Raw genomic sequence first — 21690 nt, 5'->3', positions numbered from 1 at the left:
TTGGACAGTATTAGCTTAAGACAGTATTCTTTTGGTAAAGAGTGGATACCACTGAACAGACACATCTTTAGATGGTTCCTACCCACACTCAGATAGTATTTCTTTGTCATCTTTATTTCGACAATAATGTCATAAAAGAGTCCTATTACATTCACAATATACTTTAACAGACTTCAATTCAATTCATTGAGTTAAAAACATCAATCAGTGCATCTCCATTGGAAAATAACATCGCTATAGAGTATAAAAAATCCATAAGAACAATTAAAAACAAGATCGTCAAAAGAGCCCAGGCATTACTGTAAACTTCTCTAAAAACTGGATACATAAATATGCCTTCTCCCACAATACTAGATAATTACGTCTCTTAATCCACATTGCTGCTAAGAATTTTGTTACTGCAAAGACGATTAACGGAGAAAGATCAGTTTTCAATATCCGAAAAGAATCGGAGCATTGTCTAATCCCCAAATTCTTACAAATTGGAACAATCCACTTTTTCCTTGGGATCTGGTATCCAGGGCAGAAAAAAATAACATGCAATTCATTTTCTATTTCCTCTGAGCAGCCTGGGCAGTTTTTAGGGGTAAATGGGGACCATTCACTTGTAAGGGCTCTGATTGGTAAAGAGCCACATCTCCATTGGAGATAGAGCTTCCTATAACCAAGAGGGCTAATATCATTCAAGACAGTTTCAAATTTATAACAGTCTTTCGTATTTATGAATGTGTTAGACAAGGTTCCTAATTGAGCGTTGGATAGGCGGGCAGATAGATTTTTTTCATAATGCAGATTAGCCAGCTGCTTGTGTGATATACTCATGCATGCTTGTTCCGGGTTACTCCACATAAAAAGGAGGCTCAATCTTTCAAATTCCTGTCTTATATATTTTAGCCATGAAAGATTCCACACATTCGGCAATTTTAGAACCTCCACCAGCTCTTCCCTATAATTTTTGAGCTCTGGAGTTACCCAGAGTCTCCTCCAGAAAGTCAGGAGTTTAAGGCCCAATTCCTCATTGAGAGGTCTAAAGCCCAGATCGAGCCTTAGAGGCAGCAATGGCGTACTTGGTGGCAGTGATACCAAGTGCCTTAAAAACTTGTTTTCTGTAATGACAAACGCGGGGGCGCAATTGTAGCCCCACAGTTCGCCACCATAGGTTACTGCCCCTCGTGCCTGTAATTTATAAATTTCTAGTGGTGGTCCAATTGGCTTAACTGTAGCTTTACTTAAAAGTTTAATAATGCCCCCTGCCTTTTGAGTGAGTTTTAACTGGGATTTTGTTTGATGTTGGGTCCAGGTCATATTTTCGTTGAGGGTGAGACCCAGGTACTCAAACGTCTGCACTCTTTCAAGACTAACACCTCCAATCAAAGGACTTGCTCTTGTATTTTTCTGGTGGATTAAAGATCATAAATTTCGTTTTGGAGGTGTTGATTTCCAGCCCCCGTTCACAGCAGAAAGCAACAAAGGCATCCAAGACCCGCTGGAAACCGATAGGGGTCTTGGAGAGCAAAAGAGTATCATCCGCGAACATAATCGCCGATACCCCTACCCCAGCGAACCTTGGAGCGTCTTTTAGAGACCGCATTCAGGTGGGCGATTACCCCGTTGACATAGAGGCAGAACAGGGTAGGCGCCAAGATGCAACCCTGCCTCACCCCTCTGCCAAGTCGGAAGCTGGATGACAACTTGCCTTCTCTCCCACACCTAACCTGCGCAAAGTTATTAGTATGGAGTCTGATCAAATTGTGCAAGAGCGGGGTAGGAATGCCTAAATCTGCTAGCACACTCCACAATTTCCTTTGTGGAACCAAATCGAAGGCCGCACGAAGGTCCACGAAAACAGTGTATAGTGATCCACCCTTAATTTTGACGGTTTTCCAAAAAAGCATAGTTAGTCGGAAAACCTGGTCCGTAGTCTAAACGTTCTTTCTGAAACCAGCCTGATACAGGCTTAAGATTTCCGACTCCCCCATCCAGCCCTCAAGGCGGTTTAAGATCAGCCTCGCAAAAAGCTTCTGCAAAACATCAATTAGGCTGATCGGCCGGTAGCTGGCTGGGAGCAGAGGCGACCCCTTCTTATAAATAGGGACTATTTCTGCTCCCAGCCAAGTACCCGGGATCGCCATACCCTCCAAAATAGCATTAAACATCAACGTTAGGTAAGGTGCCCATATCGCAGGTTCATGTTTAAAAAGGTCACCGGGGACCTTATCCAATTCCGGGACTTTGCCAGCTGGTATTCTATCAATGGCAGTCATGACCTCCCCTACAGTAAATTCATACTCGGGTGTCCAGGGACAGAGATAAAATCTGTGTCACTTATAGGCAAAATCCCTGCTGGGTCATCATTCTGGTACAGGCTATGGAAGTGCTCTTCCCACACCACTATTGCAATGTTGGGTGCAACTGCAAGCGCTCGTTCAACTGAACCTGTAATTATGATTTGCCAGAACTTGCGAGCATCCTTCACTAGTAGGGCAGATGTTAAGTTTGCCCAGTTTTCATTGCCCCACTCAGTCTTGGCATGATGGATTAATTGCTGATATATTCTCCTCTTATGCTTTATACATTCCCTGTCATTGTTTTGCTTCAATTCCTCAAGGAGTTCTCTTTTTGCCAATCTGCAGGCCTTATTATACCAGCTGGGCTTTCTAGCTACCCTACGGCCTGCGAGATCAGGGGGGGTTTAAGATTTCAGCCTGGTTAGCAAATAATTCCCTATTAAGTTCTGCCAACCCTGGAGAAATTACATGCAAAGGGTGCTGTTCCTTTAAGGCAACAGCAGCTACCAATGCTGGTACTAGCCTAGCGTATAGCTCCGCCACTTGTTCTGGATGTGTAACCAGCTTATCCCATCTAACCCTGCGCCTGTTAGTTGAAAGTAGGGCCCTACTAGCCGGGCCAGCCTCAGATATAGAGCTACGCCTAGATACAGTGGGAAGGGCAAAGTCGAGTACCAGTGCATTGTGATCGCTCTCTGCCCTATGTATCACTTTAAAATCTATAACCCTGTACCAGGCGCTACATTCAACAAAGACATAGTCGAGGCGTGCCTCCCTCCCCACTTTATTAAAAGTATTTGCTGGAGGGATGTCCGATTTCACCCTGCCATTGCAAGCCCTGATTGAAAAATTCAGCGTCAGGGTGGTTATTTGCAATGCCAGAGGCGCCCACGATCTTACCGGCGGTCCTGCGGGTTGTGGGAATTTCCATACATCATCCTCTTGGCTCGAAGTTGGAATTTAAATCTCCTCCTATCACAAATGTCACTCCCTCAGGGATGTCCCCCAAGAAGGAGGCAAGCTACTCAATGGCTCTGGATTCAGAGGTAACGCTCACAGGTCTGGAGTAGATGTTGACCAATTAGAGTCTCGCCCCATCCCGCCACTCCAAAATCACACATTGCACATCCTGTGATCCCGTGTTCATAACCCTGGCCGTACAACCCAAGTCAGATCTAATCCATATCGTTAACCCTCCCGACGGTCTGCCCTTTCCCCCCCACCTGGCAGGGACTGAGTATGAAGCATACCCTGTACGGAATTGTTCTTCCCGTGCCCACGTTTCCTGGAACAAACAAATTTCAACAGTATCTATGAATGCACCCCAGTCCCGGCAGGCCAGCTTATTATTAAGACCTGCGACGTTCCAGGAGAGTATTTTTTATTGCACCTAGACCAGGGGAGCGGGGTTGGGTTTGCAGGGGGGGTTCTTTAAATCTAGAAGTAATTGGGTCATCAATCATAGTAGCTTGCTGAGTTTCCCGGATGCCGATGACGACTGCCCCTGTCCCCAGCTGAACTGTACTCTCGGTAGCTGATTCCACAGTGTTATTCCGGGTTGTTGAGGCTGATCTCCCAAAACTGCCCCGGGTGCCTGCTTCCCCCAGTAGTCAGTCTACCTGTTCGAGAGAGCTATACCTGTTAATGTGGGAGTAGTCAATGGGTCTTGAAATATCATAGGGATTGTACCTGGACCCTCTAAAATGACTTTTTGGGCCCACCCAAGTCCACCCGTTGTCAAACCCTGGATCCCATGAAGGATTTAGCGGTGGATAAAAAAAAGACAGGGGGACTGGCTGAATTACAGTGTCCCCCATACTAACAAGCCAATTACAGACATGTGAAACAGTCGCTGGATTCCTGAAATTTACCAGGATGCAGTCCCCCTTTATTTTCTTTGGTATGGATCCAGCCCACAGAACTCTTCGAACCATCATTATTTCAGCTTTAATATTAAAGTGGAGAGGTCTATGGATATTCAGCCAATTCAGCACTTTGTTTTTCAAGGAAGAAACATTTTCCAGTGCCGGGTCTCTAAGTTCAGGTACCCCAGTTAAAACCACTACATGCAGAGCGGCCTCAGGTGGTAGGTTGACTGCATTTTTGGAGTTAGATCTACTTGTATTTTGGGGAGGTAGATCACCCAGGACCGGCCTTTTCCCAGTCGCCCTGTTAGAGGTCTCCGAGACACTCAATACAGGTCTCTGTACTAGGCCAGTAGCGGTAACTTGCGCCGGGGTACTTACAATAGAGCAGGGAGTAGGTAAGCGGGCATTGATTACAGAAGTGGGTTTGGGGGGGGCGAGAAATAGCTGAGGTGGGGGGATTGGGTGAAGGAACTATAGGGGGATTGGATGGACAAGAAGATATTGCACTGGGAGGATTCAAATGAGGAAGAGCACTTCCGTTGGCCCTCACAATTGTTTGGGTAGACCCTAAGCTTTTCACCAGAGCCCCAATACTCCCAGTGGCCACCTCTAGTACTTGTAACCTATGCTCGATACCATCGAGCTTAGCCTTCACCGGTCCCAACAAAGATTTCATAGTCTCACTGAGAGTACGAATGAGGTTGTCCTCCCCCCCCGAAAAGCTCCTCCCCAAACCGGAAAGCAGCAGGCTGTGCTATCGTCAGAGTTTGTGTAGGTGGAGTAGATATAACATTAGCTAATGGAGAAGGGACCTGGTCCACTGTGGGTCCTATAATCTCAGTCGTGGTCGGGCAAAGATCTAATTTCGGCTTTTTGCCCCCCTATTTATGCGCCCCTCGCTTCCTCTTGGGAACTGCCCCCTTCCTCACACCTTGTGGCTGGGTGGAGCTAGATAGAGTCATGCACCCCTTCAGACATTACAGTGTTACCAGGGAGTTGGATTGAAGCGGTATCCGGAATGACCAATACAGAGTCACTAGGCAATGATAGACTAGTCCTTAAGTCTTGTAGAGCGGATGATATTGTTTGATCAATACTGTCCAAAAGGGCAATATGAGAATCCTCGCCCTTATCAGGTTTTTTAGCGTTCGCTATTAAACCCATAGAGGATCTTCCAAGACTTTCAATCCCCTCCGACAGCCTTCTTTCTAATACCGTTAATTCATTGGTCATTACAGAATTTTCTCTGATGAGGAAATTGTCCAAAGTACCTGTCACCATATTTGAGGATGGCGTGGCTTTACTTCTGGTTTCCCTTGTTGCCATCGTCCTATACTCCCGGTTAATCCTCCAACTGGGGCTCTGAATGTGTTTTAAACAGAACTTAGGGGCATACAGCCACAGACCAAGAGAGATGGCCCGGTCCGGTCCTGCTCGGTCTGTAACGGGCTTAAACGGGCCCGCCCTTGACCTGGGCGCGCGCGTCCCGAACCAAAAAACAATGGGATTATGGCGGAAGGGGCGGGAAGAAGACACAAATGTTGCCGCGCGGGCTGCCGGTCCTCGCAGTTCCGTCGGTGATGAATAATGCCCCCAAAGGAAAAGAGCGACCTTCCTCCCCAAAATGCCTGCGAGCGGCTCCCGCGAAGCAGGGGCCGCGAGGCACAGCTTTAAAGGCCCAGGTGGGGCGGGAAGAAGACACGAACGTTGCCGCACGGGCTGCCGGTCCTCGCAGTCCCGCCGGTGATGAATAATGCCCCCAAAGGAAAAGAGCGACCTTCCTCACCAAAATGCCTGCGAGCGGCACCTCAGATAGTATAAATTATGAGAATAAAAATAATGACAAATGAGCAGCTTAAACTGATAGGGACTGCAGGATATCTGCGGCAACTGGGGCCTTGAACAGCTAGTACAAAAAACCAACGCATTCAGGTGGAAATATCCTAGACCTAATCTTTGCAAACCGGACTGAGACTAAGATGATCGATATCTTACCTCAGTACTGGACTGACCATTCCCTGGTTCATTTTCAGATCTCCGTACCACTTGAAGGGAACGGAAGTAAGGACCCGGTAACTTATAGGAGGGCGAGAAATTGGGCTAAACTGTCAACGGACAAAACAAAACCCACTTTCATAAATGAAACACCCTATGACCCAGAGAAGTCAATTGATCTTAACTACCAGGAATACTGCAACCATATTCTAAAAACCCTAGACAGACACATCCCCATGAAAAAGGTTAAGAATAAAAGAAAGCCATCTGCCCCTTGGTTTAATGAGGAGCTGAAAATTCTGCGATATCAATGCCGACAGGCAGAAAGAAAATGGCGAAAATCCTATTCAGAGTTAGACAAAAAACTTCTGAAAGCGCAGCAGGCAGAGCATAAAAGGGCTATAGCCAATGCCAAAGCACTCTTCTATGCCACCACCATCCTTCAATCTCCCAATAGCACTAAAACACTCTAACATCATTAGGGACCTCTCACAACCCGCATGCATAAGCAGCAAAGTGGTTGCAACTCAAGAACTGTGCAATGAGATCGCCACTTTTTTTGAGCAAAAGATCGCCAAAATTGTGGGGGGTTGGAGGAGGGTAGAGACGGCGATAAGGATATAGCAGACCAGATGGCGGAGGAGGAAAAGCCCACAATTCATCGTCCTTGGAAAGTTTTACCCCTCTGACTATGGAGCTTTTCCTCAGCCTGGTACAAAGTGTGTCATCTGGGTCCCCGTTAGATCCTCTTCCACATAAGATCTGGAAGGAATACGGGTCAGTCTCTGGAGGAAGGCGTAGTGCCGGAGGTATGGAAGCAGGCAGTGGTCACCCCCCTGCTCAAAAAGCTGTCACTAGATCCCACGGTCCCAGCACACTTCAGACCTATATCGCTCCTACCCTATCCGATAAAGATCATAGAAAAATTAGTCAGCAGGTCCCTGTCAGGCTACTTGGAAGATAATTGCCTACTGGACAAGGACCAGTTTGGCTTCCGCCCAGGACATGAAACAGAAACTGCGCTGGCGACCGTGTTGGACACTCTTCGAATGCGAGCTGACAGTGGCAATTCCTCAGTACTAGTACTGTTTGATATGTCGGCCGCATTCGACACGGTGAACAAGTTACTTACCTTCGGTAACGATATATCTGTAAGAAACATTAGTTAGTGTTAGATTCCTTACCTTAGAATATCCCCAGGCGTCAGTCTGGATCCGGAAACTTTTGCGTAGCAGTACCCCTGCGCGTCGGTAGGCGTCGTCTGCAGGCGTCCCCTGCGGCTCCGCGTCCGTCGTCGGCGTCGTGATGACGTCGCTGGAGTACATAGACGCCGCCTCCGCGCGCTGACGTCAGTTCTTTGCACACAGCTTTTCCGCGCCAGGAGACGCAGAGCCATGAGAGAACCAACACTGGTGCCATGTAAAAACTAGGGCCCTGAAAGGGATGACCTTAACCCTAGGTATCAGTTCGCAGAACGGGGAGGATGGGTGGGTTCGGGAAGGAATCTAACACTAACTAATGTTTCTTACAGATATATCGTTACCGAAGGTAAGTAACTTGTTCATCTGAAAGAAACACGTTAGTGTTAGATTCCTTACCTTAGAATACATACCCCAGCAATACCAACCCCGGTGGTGGGTCTGCGAACCAATACAAAACTACACCAGAAAGTCCTGGAGGACAGAACGGCCAAAGAAGCCATCCCTCCGGACTTGACTGTCCAGGCAGTAGTGCCTCGCAAAGGTGTGCAGCGAGGCCCACGTAGCCGCCTGGCAAATGTCCTGCAAGGGGACTCCCCGGCCCAGGGCAGTAGTAGCCGCCGTGGCCCGAGTGGAATGGGCCCGCAGCCCAACAGGAGGCTCCTTCCGAGCCAAAGAGTAGCACGCTTTGATGCAGAGGACGACCCATCGAGAGATGGTTCGTTTACAAACCGCCCGTCCCTTCTTCGCACCCACGTAGCCAACAAACAGTTGGTCATCCACCCGGAACTGGCGTGTGCGATCCATGTAAAATGAAAGCGCACGTTTTGGGTCCAGACGATGGAGCCGCTCTTCATCCTTTGAAGGATGCGGAGGCGGGAAGAAGGAAGGGAGGGTGATGGACTGCCCGATGTGAAAGGCCGAAACAACCTTGGGCAGGAAAGAAGGTCTAGTCCTCAGAACCACCTTGTCAGGATGAATGGACAGGAAAGGAGGTTGGACAGAAAGAGCCTGGAGCTCACTCACCCTCCTGGCAGAGGTGATGGCAACCAGGAAAGCCGTCTTTAAAGTCAGGAGACGGAGAGGGCAAGAATGAAGGGGCTCAAAGGGAGCACACATCAGGAAAGTTAGAACCAGGTTCAAATCCCACTGAGGCATCACAAACGGAACAGGTGGAAACATGTGAGTGATGCCTTTCAAGAATCGAGTTACAATCGGGGATTTGAACAAAGAAGGCTGATCAGGAAGCCTCAAAAAGGCTGAAAGGGCAGAAAGGTAGCCCTTGATAGTGCCCAGAGCAGAGCCCTGCTGGGCAAGAGAAAGAAGAAACAGAAGAACCTCCGAAAGAGGGGCAGAAAGAGGGTCCACAGCCTTTGCTGTGCACCATGCCACAAATCTGTTCCAGGCGTATACCGACTTAGTGGAGGGACGCCTGGCTGCCAGAATAACATCACAGACTTCAGGAGGCAAGTCAAATGGCCTCAACTGCCGCCGCTCAATCTCCAAGCATGGAGGTGGAGACTGGACAGGTTCGGGTGGAGGACCGTCCCCTGCTGCTGCGACAGAAGGTCCTCCTGAAGGGGCAGGCGGATCGGGGGACCGACTGACATGCTGAGTAGCTCCGGATACCAGTACCTTCGAGCCCAGTCCGGAGCCACAAGGATAACTTGGGCCCGGTCGCGCCTGATCTTCTTCAGCACTCTGGGCAGAAGTGGTATAGGCGGAAAGGCGTATAACAGACCGCAACTCCACTCGCGCCGAAAGGCGTCGCCGTGCGAGTGCCGTCTTGGAAACTCCAACGCGCGGAACTGATGACATTGCGCGTTCTCTTCTGTGGCGAATAGATCTAACCAAGGCTCTCCCCATTGCAGAAAGATGCCTTGCGCCACGTCCGAGTTCAGACGCCATTCGTGATCCATCGAGCACCGACGGCTGAGTTCGTCCGCCCTGGCGTTCAGAGAACCTGCCAGGTGTTGAACCGTCAGAGTCACGCCCTGACGTTCCAGCCATTGCCAGAGGCGCAGAGCCTCCTGGCAAAGGGTCCACGACCCCACTCCGCCCTGTTTGTTGCAGTACCACATGGCGGTGGTGTTGTCGGTGAACACCTGCACTACACTCCCGTTGACAAAGGGGAGGAATGCCTTCAGTGCCAGACGAATCGCCCGCAGCTCCAACAGATTGATATGGAGCCGGGACTCCGCCGGAGACCAGATGCCTCTGATCTCTGCCTCTCCCAAGTGGCCACCCCAGCCCTGGAGGGACGCGTCCGTCACGACAACGTGCTCCGGTTGGGGAAGGGAGAGGGACTTGCCCCTGACCCAATCGCGGTCCGTAAGCCACCACTGCAGTTGTCTCGCAGTGCCCTCCGAGATCAAGACGTGGTCGGACAAGTTGCCCTGATGCTGGGCCCACTGAAACTTCAGGTCCCACTGCAGAGCCCGCATCCGCCACCTGGCGTGATGCACCAGAAGGATGCAGGAAGCCATCAGTCCCAGCAGCCGAAGCGTCAACCTGACCGAGACTCGGGATAGCGGCTGAAAGATGGGAATCAAAGCCTGAATATCCCGAACCCGCCGTTCCGGAGGATAAACCCGAAACTGCGCCGAGTCCAGAACCGCTCCGATGAAAAGGAGCTTTTGAGAGGGACACAGGTGTGATTTCGGCACGTTGATGGAGAACCCCAGGTCGTGCAAGAGGTCTGCCGTCATCTGAAGGTGGTGGACGACTGTTTGGGGCGAGCCCGCCTTCAACAACCAATCGTCTAGGTAGGGGAAGACTGAAACCCCCAACCTGCGCAGATGGGCTGCGACCACCGCCATCACCTTTGTGAACACCCGTGGGGCGCTGGTAAGGCCGAGGGGGAGCACGATAAGCTGAAAGTGCTCCAGGCCTACCGTGAACCGCAGGTAACGCCGGTGGGCCGGCAGGACGGGGATGTGAAAATAGGCGTCCTGCAAGTCCAACGCTACCATCCAGTCTTGTGGGTCTAGAGCAGCCAAGACCTGAGCTAACGTCAACATCTTGAACTTCTCCTTCCTGAGGAAGCCGTTGACGTTCCTTAGATCCAAGATAGGACGTAGGCCCCCCTTGTCCTTCTTGGGCACCAGAAAGTAGTGGGAATAGCAACCACGCCCTACTTCTGGCCCAGGAACGCGCTCGATGGCCCCCTTGGCCAAGAGGGCCGTAACTTCCTCCTGCAGAAGTGTCAAGTGGTCCCCCGACACACGGTGGTTCTGCGGTGGCATGGCTGGAGGAGAGGTCTCGAAGGGGAGGGAGTAGCCCCTTCGGACGATTTGCAGCACCCACCTGTCCGAAGTGATCGTGCGCCAGTGAGCGTGGTGATGGCGAACCCTGCCACCCACTGGCGTCACATGGGGCCGAAAGCATGGACTAGGAGGATTTTGGGGTAGATGCTGCGGGGGAAGGTGTGGTCTGACCCCGCCGTTGTCCCCGACCGCCACCACGGCGGTTTCCACGGCCGCCACCGCGTTGGAAGGATTGTTGCGGCGCGTGGCTGGCAGCACGTGTGGGGGCGCCCCTTCCTTGGCCACGAAAGGGACGAAACGAACCCGTTTGCTGACGCTGGGTCGAGAGACCCAAGGACTTGGCCGTGACCCTGGAGTCCTTGAAGCGTTCCAGCGCGTGGTCCGCCTTGTCACCGAACAGGTGACAGCCATCAAACGGCATGTCCATCAAAGTATTCTGGACATCAGCCGGAAAATTGGCGGATCTCAGCCAGGCGTGGCAACGAATCGCCACCGTCGTTGACATAGCTCTGCCCAGCGAGTCGGTCGTATCAAGACCACACCGTATTGAATACTTCGCTGCATCCCGGCCCTCAGCCACAGCTTGACCGAGTTTTGCCCGCACCTCCATGGGGCATTCTGGCAGCAGTTCCGCGACCGTATCCCACACAGAGTGGGTGTAGCGGCCCAAGAGGCAAGCGGTGTTGCAAGACCGCAGGCCCAAACTAATGGACGAGAAGACCTTTTTGCCAAACTGGTCATACCTCTTGGATTCCCGGTCGGGCGGGGCCGACGGGAATGCGGACTGGGAGGTCGAAGCCTGGATCACCAGACTCTCAGGAGTGGGGTGGGTAGACAGGTACTTGGGGTCGTCCGGACAAGGACGGTGGCGCCTGGCCACGTTCCGATCAACAGGCGCACCTGAAGCGGGCCTGGACCACGTGCCCAACAGAACGTCTGACAAGGCTTCATTAAACGGCAGCAGTGGCTCCTGTGGGCATGACTGCGGTTTGAAGACCTCGGTGAGGATGTTAGGCCTCACGGCCGCGACGGGGAGCTCAAGGTGTAAGGCCTTGGCAGCCCTCATCAGCACCACAGAATAGGCAGCTCCCTCCACCGATGCCACGGAAGGAGGAGAGATCAAACCAGGGTTAGGAGAGTCGTCCAAACCACTGGCATCCCCCAAGTCACCTGTCCAGTCCGGGTCATACTGGCACTCGCGTGACAGAGGGTCCTCGGACCCCTCCCAACCTTCACCGTACTCCTCATCCTCTCCGTATTCGGAGTCAATGATGAAGACCGGCTCCTCGGGGTTCATGGGCCCCATCGGCGCCGGGACCGGCGTCGAGTGACGCCCGCCCGGCGCCGCGTCCGGCGTCGGAGAAGGTAAGGGGACGGCGCCGCCCGGAGCCGGCGCCGGAACCCCAACGCCGGCCGGAGCCGGCACTGGAGAACCGGCGCCGCGCGGGGGCGGCGTCGGGGGTAACCCCGATGGCAACGGCGCCGGGGAGGCCGGAAGACCAGCCGGCGCCGATCCCGAAGGCCCTTGCGGCGCCGGGGTCGGAGCCGTCGGCGGCGCCGGGGCCGGAGCACCCGACGGCGCCGAGGCAGGGACACCCGAACCGCCAGGGCCCCTAGACGGTAGCACTGGGCCCGAAGGCACCGTAGGCCCCGTCGGAGAAGCGAGCGCCCTCATGGCCACGAGGAACGCCTCGATCTCCTCAGGCGTCGCGCCATGCCCAGGGACCGGAGGGTATGAGGCAGGCCGCGCCGGCGACTCTCGCGGAGCCGCGGGGTTGGGGTCACCCGAGCCCCCGGCCGCATCGCGCGAGCGTCGGGGGGAGTCGGGGGTACGATGACGACGCCCCGACTTCTTGTGCTTCCTACCTGACGAGCCTGACGAGTGGTGTCGACTTCCGGAACGCTCGGCGCGGCTCCGCGACCGCTCCCTCGAACGCTCTCTCGACCTCCGGCCGGACCGGGACCGCTCCCGGTCCCGACGTGGGGCCGACACCCGGAGCTCCAGTAGCTTGCGGGACCGCTCCCGCCTAGCCTTGTTGGTGAGGGCCCGGCAGTCGACACAGGAGTCCACGTCGTGGTCGGGGCCCAGACACCGGAGACAGAGGCGGTGATGATCCGTGACCGACATCGTGCGCTCACAGTCATCGCAATTCTTGAACCCAGGCATCCTATCAGGCACAATAAGAGAAAAAACAATCGAAAAACTTGGTCAAAGACCGGAGTACTGCTCTTCAGATCTGCGTCCACTGGCGCGGAAAAAAGAAGAACTGACGTCAGCGCGCGGAGGCGGCGTCTATGTACTCCAGCGACGTCATCACGGCGCACGACGCCGACGACGGACGCGGAGCCGCAGGGGACGCCTGCAGACGACGCCTACCGACGCGCAGGGGTACTGCTACGCAAAAGTTTCCGGATCCAGACTGACGCCTGGGGATATTCTAAGGTAAGGAATCTAACACTAACGTGTTTCTTTCAGATCAGCCATGCAGTCCTGGTGCACAGACTGGAGAGACTGGGCGTGAAGGGCAGAGCTCTAAAATGGCTCCAATCCTATCGGATGGGGAGACAGCAGGTAGTGACCCTGGCCCCTTTCACCTCTCCTAAGTCCCGGGTTGGTCACGGAGTACCACGGGGCTCCTCGATTAGCCCGATTCTTTTTAATTTATATGTACAGCCTCTGATCTCTATGATAAAGTCATTTGGGATTGATCTGGTTAACTACGCCGATGACACCCAATTGGTGTTCTCCTTAGAGGGAAAGCAGGCAGTGACCATGGAGACCTTCCAGAATTGTATGAGTAAGGTCGCCAAGTGGCTGAAAATAAATTCCATTCAATTCAATGAGGGGAAGACTGAGGTAGTCTATTGCCAAACACCGAAAATGAGCCAGCAGCCATCCTGTGAGATCAGGCTCGCACCGGGAACAGAGCCCTGTATCCCAGTAAAGACCGTGCGGAACCTGGGAGTTATGTTGGATGACGATCTCCAATTGACCTCACAGACAAACAAAACCATCAGTGTTTGCTGCGGCCTACTGAGAGCACTTAGAAAGATCTTGCCTCTTCTACCCGATGCGACCAGATCACTGGTGGTCAGAAGTGTGAACATGGCAAGATTGGACTACTGTAACTCTCTATACCAGGGAGCCCCCTTTTACATCTTACAGGGGCTCCAGAGAGTCCAATCTATGGCGGCCAAGCTAGCTCTAAACAGACCCCGTAGCTCTTCTACAACATTGGCACTCAGAGAACTACACTGGTTGCCAATTGGGAGCAGAGTTGCTTTTACGTCTCTCTGTATTGTTCATAGAGCACTACACAACACGGGACCTATTCCATTACAGGAAAGGATTACCTGGTACAAACCTGCTAGGTCACTGCGCTCCTCTAGCTTGGGGCTGGCAGCAACCACCAGGATTAGGAAGTCAAGGCTAGGTGGTAGAGCTTTCAGCACCTCAGCATCAAGGTTGTGGAACGCGCTGCCTCAAAAGATTAGACTGATTGACAGCCTGCTGGAATTTAGAAAGAGTCTAAAGACATGGCTCTTTGCCAAAACCTAAAGTTCGACCAAAGGCTCATCTAACGTTGTGACACAAACTTCGCTGTATTGTTCTTTTCCATCTGAATATTCCTTCTGGCGCCAGGATACCCGTAGGGTGACAGCTGCGCGGTATAAATATTAATACAATACAATACAATGTCTGTCTCTATCGAAGATGATATATGCAGACTGACTGCTTTACTTGCCTCCCTCTTATATATATACATGTGCTCAATGCTCTGTACAGAATACTAAACTACAGCTCACTCCACAATCATTTTGTAATCTACTCCGCGCCTCCTTAAAAATATATTTAATCTCAAACAATATTCAATTTCATCACAACAGACCGCATGGAGCTGTTACAAAAACAAGTTCAATTATTTCAGGCCAAATGTCCGGCATTTGTAAGACCACTCAATAATTAAACATTCAGTTGTTGAAGACACTGATTAACACGAAATATCCTAAAAATCAATCTACTTATTACAATACAACACAAAAAGATGATGGACATTTTTAAACACTCACCGCCAGTCACAATCTGGGTTTAATCCATCGTTATTTTGCTCGCCACGCTATTCTAGTTTGGACCCAGCTATATGCACATCAGTCTTGACCCGGTTCCCCAAGGATAAAGTTCAGCCCAAACTACCAGGCCAGGAACTCCCTGGACCGGAAAACAAGCATCCTGGGATCAGTTTCGGGGCATCGCTCCATATCATCCAGGCTAGCTTGAAACCGATTGCATAGCGATCACAGGACGTCTGGGCATTCCCTTCGGACGTAAGGTGAAAATGCAACACAAAAAGATGATGAACGGAATGTTGAACATTGTCAAACTTTGAACCCCAGTCATAGATCAGGGTTTAATCCATCGTAATTTTGCAACCAACACCATTGCAGTTTAGACCAAACCATATGCAAATCAGCCTGGACTCTGGCTTGGCAGTTCGGGCTGTCCTGTTCCCAAGAGGAACAGGCAGGGGTCAAGACTGATTTGCAAATTTCTGGGTCCAAACTGAGGTGGCCTCGTGAGGAAAAGAACAATGGATTAGACCCAGATGTATGACTGGGGGTGAGTGGTGGAAAGGTTTCAGCGCTCCGTCCATCATCTTGTTGCGTTTGCTACTTCTTACAATGCACATCATGAAACCTAGTGCCTAATTTAGAATGTTGCAAAAAGGGTACTCTATTGCTCCTGTGACTGAGAACTGCCAAACCCTCTGTCAGCCTACCTGACTTACAGGCAGGCGGACTTTCAGTATTTCAACGCAGCCGTACTCCGGGCGTCTGAGTTTTTATGATTTGCCCGACTGGACGTGGATGTTCAAATGGGCAGTTTAACTATCCCTCACCATCGGGTGAACCTGGCTGTAATGGTCAGTGAAATGACTCCCAGACCATGGGAGAAAACGTCCAGGTTTGGGAGTCATTTGTTTTTTCAAAAACAAACTCCTGCTCTGGGAGTTTGCTATAAAAAAAACTAGAAGCACGTTAAACGCATATTAATTTGACTGTACCATCTGTCAGACTTTTAACATATTGAAAGGAACCGCCACAACAGTGGTTCTCCCAATGACTAGCGATGTCTGCAGGGCTGATGGACATTTCTAAATGAGGAAAGCTGGTACTCTGTTAAGGGGTTGGAGTTTTATTACAAACCATATATCACAATTTAAACCAGCCCTCTAGTCTATGTCTTGTTTGCATATACACTAAAAGCTCCATTAAATAAATAAGCCCCTTATTTATAGTTTGGTGTGACAAAATACTAAGTCAGGAAAGAGGCAGATGCCCCATGCACTGAATAACAAGTGCATTTCAGCATTTGGTACTTGCGAAACCGCAGTCAGGATACCAGGCACGTTTGTGACCAAGTATCCCATCCACCAAACTCTATCCATAGGTAAACACTGACATGAAACAGATCTAACACATGCCCTTTGCAATGCCACTCAGATGTTTAACGTGTTAATATGTTCTGCTTACGTTTCAATTCTTTGGATTTGGTGTCCAAAATTCTCCTTTCTTCTTCAGACTCACTAGGGATTCCTTCATCTTCATCTTTTCCCCTTGGAGACAGAAACACACACGTTTTGCTTCTGCAATATTTTACGCTTATTTTGTAACTGGATGATAGGTGTTTGATTATTTTGCAATAGAACAGCTCACTTACATTGTTGTGATAGTGTCCTGTATAGCTTGAATCCAGCTGTTTCGTTCCTCCTTTGAACTTGAGTGCACTTCCACCATCTCTGGATCTTTTTCTCCCATGCTAATGAGAAACAGTCCTTTCTCTTCATGAGCGACATCTCTTACTATCAGCCTCTTCAAAGAAATTACGGTTGATCTATGCTCCTATAACAGACAGTAGAAGTTATTTCCCGTACAATTAATTCAATAGTTCAGAATCAACCATTTATAAAACCCAAGTGATCATACATTACGTAACATGAAGGAAGGCAAAAAAGAGTACCAAATCCAATCACTATACAACTGCTAGCACTGTACTAGGGGTAACAATCTATTCCACATTACATTAATAGGTACATAGAGCTCTAATACACTTTGCAGTATGTCCGACTGCAAAATCAGTTATAAGTATATTTTTGTCAGAGCTAAAACGAACTATTTAAAGATAACATTGAACACAATCTGCGACTACTAACAATATTCAAGAATATATGTCTATAGAGGGTACTTAGAACTTACATTCCTTAATAAAGACTGATTTTTGAGGACTCACAAAAGGACAGGTCGTTTGTGATAGGGATATTAAATTCACTTTGGACACTATGTACAGTAATATTTACAAATCACGCCTCCCAAGAAATGAGGAAATGAGGGAACAACGTAACCAGTGAAGCCTAGATCACGTTCAATCAACCTTTTTGGAATAAGCCTCGTGAAATGATTTAGTTAAAAGATGCTATTTAAATTCTACAGATCCACATTTTAATATGACAACAGTTTGACTCATGGAGGAAAGTCTGGGAAATCTTCATAACTATACACACCACTGGGCATTACACATGACTAACTAGAGGAGAGAAAACACAAGGAGATGATGGACGGAACGCGGAAATTTCTCAGACACTCACCCCCAGTCACATATCTGGGTTGAAGCCATCATCGTGGACGGAACGCGGAAACGTTTCAGACACTCAACCCCCGTCACAGATCTTGTTTGAATCCATCATCGTTCTTTAGCTCACTTTTCCACCCCAGTTCAGATCCAGCCATATGCAAATCAGTTTTGATTCCCTGCCTCATGGGAACAGTCCAGCCTGAACTGCAAGGCTAGGTCTTCCTGGACCGGAAACAAGCACCCTGGGACCAGTTTATGGGTAACACCCTTCATCAGCCAGGCGAGCTTGAATACAGTGGCAAAGTGATCAAGGGACCCACATCTGGGTTTACCCTGCCAAGTTAGGGCAAACAAAACAAACACAAGGAGATGATGGACGGAGAGCTGAAACTTTTCAGACACTCACCCCAGTCACAGATCTGGGATGAATCCTTCAACATTCTTTAGCTCACTTCGCCACCCCAATTCAGACCCAGCCCTATGCAAATCAGTTTTGACCCTGTGCCTCCTGGGAACAGTCCAGCCCGAACTGCCAGGCTAGGACTACCCTGGACCTGAAACTATCATCCTGGGACCAGTTTCGGGGTAACACACCTTTTCAGCCAGCGTAGCTTGAATCCAGTGGCAAAGTGAGCAAAGGACCCACTTTTGGGCATACCCTGCCAACTTAGGGCGAACAAAGCAAACGCAAGGAGATGATGGATGGAGTGCTGAAACTTTTCAGACACTCACCCCAGTCACAGATCAGGGTTGAATCCATCATTGCTCCCAAAGCACCACGTTTCAATATAGGGTACATTTTAAGTCCATCTTGCCACAGTGTAATATAATATGTTTGAACCTTTCAATTGTCTGGTCAACAAACTGTCAACCAAGAAGAGGTTTGCTGGTTTTCTCAGTTTCTTACCTGTAGCTGACCTTGTGGATGGCACCGAGCTTTGGGATAAGAGGAGCATGGGCTAGAAGGACTCACATCTGGTGGAAGTGCTGTCACTCTCGGATCTCTCCATTGTACAGGTAAACTACGGATCTTAAGGATGATTATCCACTAACCCAGTATTAACGTCATGGCTGGCCGGATTTCAGACTTAAAAGTGACACTTATAATAGCTTCCTAGGGAAACCTCCAGAATTTAGTAAGTGTGCTCCCAAAGGGCATACCCATTTCCATTAACAGTGGGGTCAGATAGCATTCTCTTTCTCTAGCTATAAGAGCAACAAGTCAAAAGAGAGGAGAAGAGAGGAGGATGGTCTAAGATGCATCTTGTATTCCTATCGCAAACAACCAGCCATTTTGTTACTAAGCAAAAGACTTTCGTTTTCGACCTCTTATCTCTTGCTCCTTCGTTTTCTGTAGCTCAGTCCTCACACAGATTATCTTTAACCGGCTCCTCTTCTTATTCCCTCTCTTTAGTTCTATGGTATACTTTTCCCTCCATTCTCTAGCACTTGCAACAATCACACTTTTTTTGTGAATTGTGTTCAACCGGCGTCAGGTTCTCGCTTCCCTTGCAGCACCAGTCCTTGGCAACTAGTCCAACAATACTGAATTTACAGTATTATTCTTAACCTCGGTCTTCCTCCCTCGTTCCTTCTGCCCTGTAGCATCATCATTTGCCTTTTAGGAAGCCGGTTCCACCTGACAACCCGGTTCCACCTGACAACTTGCTCCTGTGGCCAACTCATAATACTAGACCTCCCTCTGTTAACCTCATTCACACTTGTCCATTATACTCAACCCCTACACACTCTCCGACTACCAAATCGCCTTTATAATCACAAGAATGCTTCCTAACCAAAGTTCTGCAAAATGCTCGCCTCACTGATGTTGTGGATATTACAAATTCTAATGACCTGTGTATCCTTCCCTTCACTTCACGATTTCTTGAACCCCATATTAGACTTCATAGTTCCTACAATCTACATGATCATTTGTAAGGATAGGTTGTCAAAACTTGGTGCTGAGTGAGATTTCATTGTATAAAGACCACCGAATTGCTCAAGTCCCAGCATTACCATTGTTCACCGCTGAATGTCTCAAAGTTGTGATTCGGATCTTTCCCACATACGATCACCTCTTGCACACATTTTTTCGCCTACCAACCTCAAAGCTGATTAGGAGTCCCAAACAGATGAATACACTGCTTTTTCGCAAGAGCGCTCAGTGAACAACACTTATCTCGGTGATTTAAACACAACTAGGGCAATAAAAACAAGTGCAGACTTTTTCATTCAACTACAAAACCTGAAGCAGCGTTCCTCTCTCCCCACCCACAGCAAAGGTTGTATGCTTGACCTCTTCATTGCTAATCCTGCCACAATTCACTGCAGTGATCCAATCGAGATGAACTGGTCTTATCACTACTCTGCTACCTTTATCATTCTCCTCCACTGCCTCTACTACCTTGCTTATCAAAATGTGGGACCGTTCATTAAAAAACTTCCCCAAACCTAAAGAACTTAACCGAAATTGCATTCTCTCCCTCAAAATTACACCATTAACTCCATGCTCGACTCTACCTAATCATATCCCAGGCTGTAGACAGAGTAACACCTTTGAGAATTCAGCGGAAGCATCTTAAACCTTCCCAACCATCATTTTCCCTCAATCTAAACACCAAAAGATGAGAAATTCACATGTATGAAGGGAGTGGAGACTCTAAGTCAACACTTTTCTATACAAAACTCAAAGCTCTGAGAAGGAACAACAATCTAAGCAACTTGATGGTCAAATCCAATTTTCTTCACGCATAAATTAATCTTTCTTAAACCAGCCAAATCCCTATAAACAGCAATCAATTACTTTTTTTTTTTTTGTTTTTTTTTTTTTGCGTAAGACCTTTATTTAAAATCAAGCAGTTAACACAGCATGAGCCTACAACCCTGGGGCCGGCTCGCTACGTTTATTCCATTAACCAACATTGTGAGTGAATGTTACATATGTCGCAGAATATTGTAGTTTATCGTATGTATGGCTAATAGCTGGTATTAGAACTGAGTCTCACATTTTCTCTTTTAATAACAAGAACAATACAACAACATACCCCAATTCAGACCGTACAGTGTAACCTTAGCGTACCACCTAGCAGTAGTGGTGGCTTTCATAGGTTCCCCCTCTTCCCGCCGTCATCCTGCACCCGTCCCGTGAGTACACATGCAGTCGTCCAACCCATTCAGTCCACGGGTTGAAGTTCCTCATCATCCTGTAGGGAGGCCAGATAATCCTCCAAATAAACCCACATATTTTTTGGTCTCGACTTAGCTGGTAACAACTCTTCATAAGTTTGTAACTTGTCGCGACAGGTGGACATGTCATGCAACCATGTTTTTAACTTCGGCACTTTACGACTGTGCCAGCATTGCGCCACTTGTCTCTTAGCTAATAATAATGCTACCGCACAGAACTTCCGCTGCAAAGCCCTGAACTGTGGTACTATCCCCAGTAAGCAGACTTTGGGTGTACAGTGTACCTCCTCCTCCAGCATAACAGACAAAGTGGTAGTTACCTCCCCCCAGTAACTTTCTACCTTGGCGCAGCCCCACGCCAAATGTGCAAAGCCCGCACCCTCCTGGTTACACCTTTTACATCTGTCCTCCTCCTGAAACCCAAATTTTAGCAGTTTCGCTGGTGTGTAATAAACTTGATGGAGGAATTTAAAGTGAATTATCCTCAGATTACCGTTGGGTGTAAGTATCTGTGTCAGGGCGCAGGCGCTAGCCCATTCTTCATCAGACAATGGTGTGTCGAGTAGTGCATCCCACCGCCCCTTTGCCTTCAATTCCTGCCCGTCTAGGTCCGATTGTGTAGCTGAATAAAGCCTAGACACCAGGTGTGACAAATCATTAGTTGTGATCAACAGTTGCAGTGGTGCAAGGCATTCCGGCTCCGAAGGGAACGTAGGGTAGTGCTCCCTCAGGGCTCTAGTGAGTCTGTAATATGTGAAGCGAATCATGGATGTTTGGTTATGAACATAACCCAGTTTGTCTAGGCCCACGAACTCGCCTCCCTGGAACACGTCCCCCATCCTATCAATACCGGCCCTGGACAGTAGGGACATTCCAACGCTTTTCCCAGTTACTGAGAGCTCCTGATGGTGGTGTAGCATCATGGCTGGTGCATATAGTGGGGTCTTGTGTGCTAGGTGTCCTATTCTATGCCAGGCTTTGACCGTAGCATCCACTGTGTTGATATCTCTAGCATGTAGCGGGGGGCGGGTGTGTGAGATTATTGCTGTGAGTGGAATAGGGTGTGCGTCGCTCTCCTCTATAGCAGTGTGAGTGAGGTATGGAACTGCGTGATACCAATACGCCGCGTATTGAGCCTGCACGCATAGGTAGTACAAGAGGAAATCAGGTACCCCGAAGCCGCCCCGTGCAAGTGGAAGTGTAAGAGTCCGCAGATCCACTCGGGCCTGCTTACCCGCCCAAATCAGGGTTCGCACC

General features: G+C 49.4%; 1 protein-coding gene across 11 annotated transcripts in view; it reads right to left on the bottom strand.

Annotated features, from left to right (window-relative positions):
* The window catches only part of AKAP13 (A-kinase anchoring protein 13), a 1375395-nt gene that overhangs the window by 105770 nt on the left and 1247935 nt on the right, over positions 1-21690 (bottom strand). For all 11 annotated transcript variants that reach the window (XM_086958098.1, XM_086958099.1, XM_086958104.1 and 8 more), the window contains 2 exons: positions 16336-16517; positions 16149-16231 (listed from right to left, as the gene is read on the bottom strand). In XM_086958098.1, coding sequence (XP_086814224.1) covers positions 16149-16231; positions 16336-16517 — 265 coding nt within the window. The remainder of the gene's footprint in view (positions 1-16148; positions 16232-16335; positions 16518-21690) is intronic.

The sequence above is a fragment of the Lissotriton vulgaris genome, chromosome 2_1, assembly GCF_964263255.1.
Source record: "Lissotriton vulgaris chromosome 2_1, aLisVul1.2, whole genome shotgun sequence".
Classification (NCBI taxonomy): domain Eukaryota; kingdom Metazoa; phylum Chordata; class Amphibia; order Caudata; family Salamandridae; genus Lissotriton; species Lissotriton vulgaris.
The sequence above is the reverse complement of the archived record's forward strand: the minus strand, read 5'-3'. Positions and strand labels throughout refer to the sequence as shown.